Source organism: Chrysochloris asiatica, unplaced genomic scaffold, assembly GCF_000296735.1.
Source record: "Chrysochloris asiatica unplaced genomic scaffold, ChrAsi1.0 scaffold00204, whole genome shotgun sequence".
NCBI classification, from domain to species: Eukaryota; Metazoa; Chordata; class Mammalia; order Afrosoricida; family Chrysochloridae; genus Chrysochloris; species Chrysochloris asiatica.
Genome location: NW_006408722.1, coordinates 3,690,611 through 3,698,810, shown reverse-complemented (window position 1 = coordinate 3,698,810; position 8,200 = coordinate 3,690,611). Strand labels below are relative to the sequence as shown.

The 8,200-nt window shown below is 38.6% G+C and overlaps 1 protein-coding gene across 2 annotated transcripts in view; it reads right to left on the bottom strand.

The window, feature by feature from the left end:
- The window catches only part of LONP2 (lon peptidase 2, peroxisomal), a 166,292-nt gene that overhangs the window by 126,159 nt on the left and 31,933 nt on the right, over positions 1-8,200 (bottom strand). For both annotated transcript variants that reach the window (XM_006872570.1, XM_006872571.1), the window contains one exon: positions 900-1,063. In XM_006872570.1, the coding sequence (XP_006872632.1) occupies positions 900-1,063 (164 nt within the window). The remainder of the gene's footprint in view (positions 1-899; positions 1,064-8,200) is intronic.

Below are 8,200 nucleotides of genomic sequence, written 5' to 3'. Positions count from 1 at the left end.
TGGCCATTTGGTTTTAATTGGAAACTGTCTCTTTAAATTTCGAGGTGATCTGTGTGCATGTATAGTAGAACCCTCCGAGGGTTGGGCTGGGGTGCCCACTAGCTCAGGTACCCCTATTGTCACCAGAATGGAGGTACGCAGACAGCAAGAGACCAATGAACAGCTACCAAAAGAAAAGAATGTCTATACTTTTATCTCTGCGGTTCTGCTAGGTGTCTGTGTCTGCTCCGATCCTTCCCCTGCTTGGTCTCACTCAACTTGGTGGCTCCTGGAGCAGCTGAGCATCCTGGACTAGAAAGCAATGGATTTCTTGCTTCTGCCACAAATTCCCCAGCTGTAAGCCTTCCAACCTTCTAAATATTCCTTTATATGTGGTTCAGTGTTCTGGGACCATCCCTTGAGCCTGCTTGGTCAGGTATTCTGTGTTGTTGCTGGCAGAGCTCTTTACTGCACTTCCACCCAATCCATCATCTTGTTTGTTCTCCTGTTATCTAGTCTTTAAGACAATGAATAAGCAGTTACAAGAATTACAATGTAGGTACAACAGCTATTAATTATCATTTCTCTTCATTACCTGAAGAAAAGATGGGTGAAAATGGTATCAAATCAGGAATATTAAGAATGTTTTAAGAATTAGAAACTGGCTGGGGAAAGAAGAAAGCACTTCACAGATCAAAGCTGTAATCTGAAAATTAAAATCATGAAAGAAAAGTTGGCAATGGAAAGATAAAACAAATCGAATGGTCTCCAAGTATATTAAGCATAAAAAGGATAAAAGAGAGAAAACATAAAAAACATAATTCAGTTTTCAGTTTGTGGTTCAAAATAGCAGAATCGTTTCTATGAGTAATAATTTTAAACACTAATAAAAATGAAAAAAACTAATGAATACATACTACCTTTTTATCTCTTTGACACAGACTTTATGGGCTTGCTCTGGCATACTAGATGTTCGTATTTTTTTTTCTAGCATGACAATGTCATCATTATCTTCATCCTCATCCTCATCTTCTAAAGTACCTGGGATATGTGTAATTCTTCGAATAGGGCGTATTGCTATAACCTAAAGTAGAAGAGTAAACCTATGTCAAAATAAATTAGAAATCAAGTACATAAACTTCAGTCAGGCACTAAATAAAAAATTTTATGGCCACATTTTAAATCTTTATGAACTTGAAACTGCAACTAATGTTTTAAAACAAAAATGCATTTAAACTGTAGAATGGAAAACTAACCTGCTCTGTAAAGTTTCATAAAAAACACACACACAAATCTTTAGGAACTAAAAATCAGAATGAGAAGAAACACATCTGCAGAGAGAATTTAAAAAGTAAACCAACATAAGGCAAATATGATTCTTTGATACATACTTATAATCCTAGTGTGAGGGGAAATAAATCTTATTAGCAACTGGCTACTGTTGTTGTTAGAGGCTACTTGGTCGTTACCAAGTCACAGTGACCGTAAGCACAACAGAACTGTTGTGTACAGCAGCACTGCCCGGTCCTGGGCCAACCTCACAAGTATTGCCACACTTGAGCTCAATGATGTTGGCACTTTGCCAATCCATCTCACGGGGTCTTCTCTTTTTCTCTGACCCTCTCTACCTTACCAAAGATGTTATGTTTCTCCACTGACTGCTCCCTCCTGACAATATGTCTGAAATATGAGAGATGAAGACTGGTCATCCTGGCTTCCAAGGAGCACTCTGGCTGCACTTCCAACACAAATCTGTTTGTTCTTTTGGCAGCCCACGGTACTTTCAATGTTCTCCTCCAACACATAACTCAAATGCACCAATTCTTCTATGATCATCCTTATTCACTGTCCCAACTTTGGCATGCATATGAAGTTATTGAAAATACTATGGCTTGGGTTAGGAGCATCTTAGCCCTGTACCTGACATCTTTGCTCTTCAACACTTTAAAAAGGTCTTGTGCAGCAGATTTGCCTAATGCAAAACATCATTTGATTTCTTGGCTGCTGCATCCATGAGTGTTGATGGTTGATCCAAGAAAAATGAAGTCTTTGACAACTTCAATCTTTTCTCCATTGATAAGAATATTGTTCATTGATTTAATGATGAGGATTTTTGTTTTCTTTACATTGAGATGCAATCCATACTGAAGGCTGTGGTCTTTGAGCTTCATCAGTAATTATTTAAAGTCCTCTTCACTTTCAGCAAGCAAGGTTCAATCATCTGCATATCACAGGTTGTTAATGAACCTTCCGCCAATCCTGATGCCATGTTTTTCTTCATAGAACCCAGTTTCTCAGATTTCTTTAGCATACAGGTTGAATAAGAATGGTGAAAGAATATAACCCTGCCATACACCTTTCCTAATTTTAAACCATTCAGTGTTCCCATGTTCTGTTCGAACAACTGTCTCTTAGCTCATGTACAGATTCCTCACGAGCACAATTAAGTGTCCAAGAATACTCATACTCCGCAGTGTTATCCAGTTTGTCATGATCTACATAATAGAAAGCCTTTGCATAGTCAATAAAGCACAGGTAAACATCTTTCTGGTATTCTCTGCTTTTAGCCAAGATCCATCTGACGTCGGCATTATCATTATCCTTTGATCCATATCCTCTTCTGTATCTGGCTTGAACTCGAAGTTCAATGTATGGTTGCAGCTGTTTCTGTATTACCTTGAGTAAAACTTTACTTGCATGGGATATCCAAGAGATTGTCTGATGATTTCGGCATTCTGTTGGGTCACTTCTCTTTGGAATGGGCACAAATAAGGATCTCTTTCCAATCAATTGGCTAGATAGTTGTCTTTCAAATTTCCTGGCAGAGATGAGTGACTGCCTCCAGTGCCACCTTACTTTGTTGAAAGATTTCAAGTTGTAGTCCATCATTTCCTGGTGCCTTGTTATTTGCCATTTCCTTCAATGCACCTTGGACTTCTTCCTTCAATATCGTTGGCTCTTGATCATATGCTACCTCTTGAAATGGCTGAACATCAACCATTTCCTTTTGGTACAGTGACTGTATATTCCTTCCATATTCTTTTGATTCTTTCTGCATCATTCAATAATTTGCCCAGAGAATCCTTCAATAACAAAAGTTGAGGCTTGAATTTTTTCTTCAGTTCCCTCAGCTTGAGAAATGCTGAGCCTGTTCTTCCCTTTTGGTTTCTAACTCCAGATCTTTGCACATTTTGTTGTAATATTTGACTGTGTCTTCTAGAGCTGACCTTTGAATTTTTCTGTTCATCTCTTGTACCTCCTCATTTCTTTCATTTGCTTTAGCATCTCTATGCTGGGGAGCAAGTTTCAGAGTCCCCCCTGACATCCATTTAATCTTTTCCTTCTTTCTTGTCTTAATGACTTTTTGTTTTCTTGCTGTATAACATTCTTGATGTCATCCCACAACTCTTCTGGTCTTTGGTCTTTAGTGTTTAGCGCATCAGATCTGTTCTTCAGATGATCTCTAAATTCATATTTTACCTCTCGTGGACTTGTCGTTTTCTTCGGTTTCAGTCTGAACTTGCATATGAGCAATTGATGGCCATTTCCACAATCTGCCCCAGCCTTGTTTTGACTGATGATATTGAGCTTTTCCATTGTTCCTTTCCAGATGTAGTCAATTTGATTTCTGTGTATTCCATCCGGTGAGGTCCATGTGTATATTTGCCTGTTATGCTGTCAAAGGAAGGTATTTGAAATGAACAAATCATTGATTTTGCAGAATTCTATCATGCAATCTCCAGCATCATTTCTATCACCAAGGCCATATTTTCCAACTACTGTTCCTTCCTCTTTGTTCCCAACCTTTGCATTCCAATCAGCAGTAATGATCAATACATCTTGATTGCATGTTTGATCAATTTCAGATTGAAGAAGTTGGTAGAATTTTTCCATTTCATCCTCACTGGCTTTAGTGGTTGGTGCATAAATCTGAGTAATAGTGGTATTAACTGGTCTTCCCTGTAGGCGCATGGATATTATCCTATGACAGACAGCACTGTACCTCATGACAGATCTTGATATGTTCTTTTTGACAATGAATGTGACACCATTTCTCTTCAGTTTGTCATTCACAACATAGTAAACCAAGTGATTGTCAGATCCCAAATGGCCAATGCCAGTCCATTTCAGCTTACTAATGAATAAGATAATCATGTTTATGAGTTCCATTTGATTTTAGACAATTTCCAATTTTCCTAAGATTCATACTTTGTATATTCCATGTTCCCATTACTAATAGCTGTTTCTCTTGATTTTGAGCTATGCTCCATCAGCAAATGAAGGTCCCAAGGGCTTTATTCCATTCGCGTCATCACGGTCCAGTCTAGTTTGAGGAGGCAGCTCTTCCGTATTGTGAGTGCCTTCCAACCTGAGGGGCTCATTTTCCGGCATATATCTGACAGCGTTTCTCTGCTCTTCATAAGGTTTTCAGTGACTAAATATTTGGAAGTAGTTTTTCTCTCCATCTTCCTAGTCTGTCTTTGTCTAGAAGCTCATATGAAGCCTGTTCACTGTGGTGACTGTGCTGGTATTTAAAATACCCATAGCATAGCATCCCGAATCACAGCAACTCATAAGCCACCATTGTATGAGAAACTGACAGATGAGCTACTAGATATCGTTTAAATGGCTAGGAATTGCCATTTTTTCAGCACATGTTGCCGTCATGATTGTCTTGATATATATGCTTGTTGCTGTTGTTAAGAGCTGTCAATTGGTTCCAACTCATAGCAACTGTGTACAGGGTTTTAAGGAACGGCTGGTAAGCTTGACCCCGCCGACCTTGCAGTCCAGCACAGTAACCAACAGTGCCACACCAGGACTCCACTACTACTACTAACCATTTGGTAACTAGAGTTTCCATTTTCTTACTCTGTTACAAAATTCCTCTCTAGCATTTTCAACCTTTCCACCACTGGTTCTGTTCTTCCTGACTTCAACATACAGAAAAGTCTTGCTCCTTTCACAGTATTTTATTTGCTTTCTTGTTCCTTTCTGGCATGCTCTGCTTTTCCAGTAGTTACCTAGCACCATTACTTTTCCTTACTCCACTGACTTCAGTAAACTTTTGCCTTCTGTTCCCACTCTGCTGAAACTGTTCCTTCAAATCCAGTATCTTTCTTCTGAGGAGAATCAAATGGCGTTTGTGTTCATTCTCCATGATGTCACTATCATATTTTAAAACTATCTTATACAACTCTTGAAAATTCTCAACTCATTAATTTCATGAAAACTCTTACCATTACTGGAACAAAATGATATACTAGTATTTAAAAGTCTCCAGAGTTTATTTTTTTAATCTGTAAAATTACCTACTTAATACATTTAAATTGGAATTAAAATCTAATGGGAGTATTTCCAATAACATTTTGAAGCTCCCTTGTATATGTGAATTGTTGTTGTTAAGTGCTGTCATATCAGTTCTGACTCAAAGCAATTCTGTACTGGGTTTCCAAGGTTTTAAATCTTTGTATGAACAGAAATTCTCATCTTTTTCCTCCGAAGTGGCTGATGGACTCGAACCATGGACCTTGTGGTTCACAGTATAGTGCTTATCATATGGAACCCCTGAGCTCCAATATATGTGAATACTATATTTAATTGCCTAAAGTCCTTGTCCACTACTCATCTTTCAGTTTGGCATATTGTGTTTTTGGCTTAGTGTTGCTGGAACGCTTGAAGTTAAGTCACGGATATTTTAAATCCCAGCAGGGTCACTCACGGTGGGCAGGTTTCAGCTGAGCTTCCAGAAAGACAGACTAGGAACAAAGAGAGATGGACTATTTCCAAATATTTAGTCACTGAAAATCTTATGAATAGCAGTGGAACACTGTCAGCACCAGAATACTGAATACTGAAACATGATGAAGAACACCAGAATATCAGGTATAGTGCACCTCAAGATGGAAGGCACTCAAAATGTGACTGGAGAAGAGCTGCCTCCTCAAAGTAGAGTTGACTGCAATGACGTGTACGGAGCAAAGCCTTCGGGACTTCTATTTGCTGATGGGGCACAACTCAAAAAGAAGAGAAACAGCTGTAAACATCCACTAATAATCAGAACATGGAATGCGTACGAGTCTTAAGAAAATTGGAAACTGTAAAAAATGAAATAGGACACATAAACATCGATATCCTAGGCATTAGTGAACTGAAATGGACTGGCATTGGCCATTTTGAATCTGAAAATCACATGGTTTACTATGCTGGGTATGACAAATTGAGGAGGAAAGTTGTCACATTCATGATCAAAAAGAACATGTCAAGCAAGATCAGTCATGAAGTACAATGCTGTCTATGATAAGATAATATCCACATCTACAAGGTAGACCAGTTGATACAACTATTATTCAAATTTACACATCAACCACTGAAGCCCATGAAGATGAAACTGAAGAATTCTATCAACTTCTTCAGTCTGAAATTGATCAAACATTCAATCAACATGTATTGATAATCACTGGGGATTGGAATGCAAAAGTTGGGAACAAAGAGGAATGATCAGTAGTTGGAAAATATGGCGTTGGTGATAGTAATGATGCTTGAGATGGCATGACAGAATTTTGCAGGACCATTGACCTCTTCATTGTAAATATATTTTTTAAACAACATAAAAGATGACTATACACATGGACCACAGCATATGGAATACACAGAAATCAAACTGACTATGTCTGTGGAATGAGATGGTGGAAAAGCTCCATATCATCAGCCAAAACAAGGCCAGGGGCAGACCGTGGAACAGGTGTTCAATTGTCATATGCAAGTTCAGGCTGAAGCTGAAGAAAATTAAAACAATTCCATAAGAGCCAAAATATGACCTTGAACATATCCTTATTGAACTCAGAGACAATCTCAAGAACAGATTTGCTTCATTAGACATAAATGATCAAAGACCAGAAGCATTGTGGGATGACATCAAGAATATCATACAGGAAGAAAGCAAAATGTCATTAAGAAGAAAGACGGAAAAGACAAAAATGGATTTCAAAGGAGACTCTGAAACTTGCTCTCCAACATAGTGATGCTAAAGCAAATGGAAGAAAAGAGGAGGTAAAAGATCTGAATAAAAAATTCCAAAAGGTAGCTCAAGAAGACAAAGTCAAATACTATAATGAAATAGTCAAAGACCTGGAGTTAGAAAACCAAAAGGGAAGAACACGAACACTCTCAACATTCCTCAAGCTGAGGGAAATTATGAAAAAATGCAAGCACTGACTTGCAATATTGAAGGATTCTATGGGCAGGACAGCACTTAACAACAACAGCAATGGGAAGGATATTGAATGATACAGAAAGAATCAAGGGAAGATGGAAGGAATATACAGAGTCACTGTATCAAAAGAAAATTTAACCATTTCAGAAGGTAGCATATGGTCAAGAGCTAATGATATTGAAAGAAGATGTCCAAGGTGCACTGAAGGCACTGGCAAAGAACAAGGCTCTGGGAATTGATGGGATACAAACTGAAATTTTTCAACAAATTGATGAAGCACTGGAGACACTCAATCATCTATGCCAAGAAATCTGGAAGACAACTACCCAGCCAACTGACTGGAAGAGGTCCATATCTGTGCCCATTACAAAGAGAGGTGACCCAGAGGAATGAGGAAATCATAGGACAGTATCATTAATATCCCATGCAAGCAAAATTTCACTAAAGATAATTCTAAAATGTTGACAACCATACATTGAAAGACAACTTCCATGAACAGATAAGTATCATGGACTGCCATTCTGTATTGGAAGAAGTACAGCCAGAATGCTCCTTAGAAGCAAGGAAGTCCGACTTCGTCTCTCACACTTTGGACATATTGTCAGGAGAAGCATATCATGTTTGGTAAAATGGAGGATCGGAGAAAAAGAGGATAACCCCCTAATGAGATGAACTGGCACAGTAGAACAGTAGCAACAGTGACGGGCTTAAATGTAGCAACGACTGTGAGGTTGGTGCAAGACCAGGCAGTGTTTTGTTCTGTTGTGCATGGGGTCGCTATGAGTTGGTACCAACTGGACGACACCTAACAACAAGTAGTCCTGGTGTGGTGCTATGGGACAATGCACTGAATCACAAGGTCTGTTTGAACTGTAAGGTCAGCAGGTCAAATTCACCAACCCCTCCTTGGAAACCCTAAGCAAAGTCACTATGAGTCGGAACTAATGCAGTAGCACTTTACAACAGGGTTCAAGTGTATACATATATGTTGTTGTTGTTAAGTGC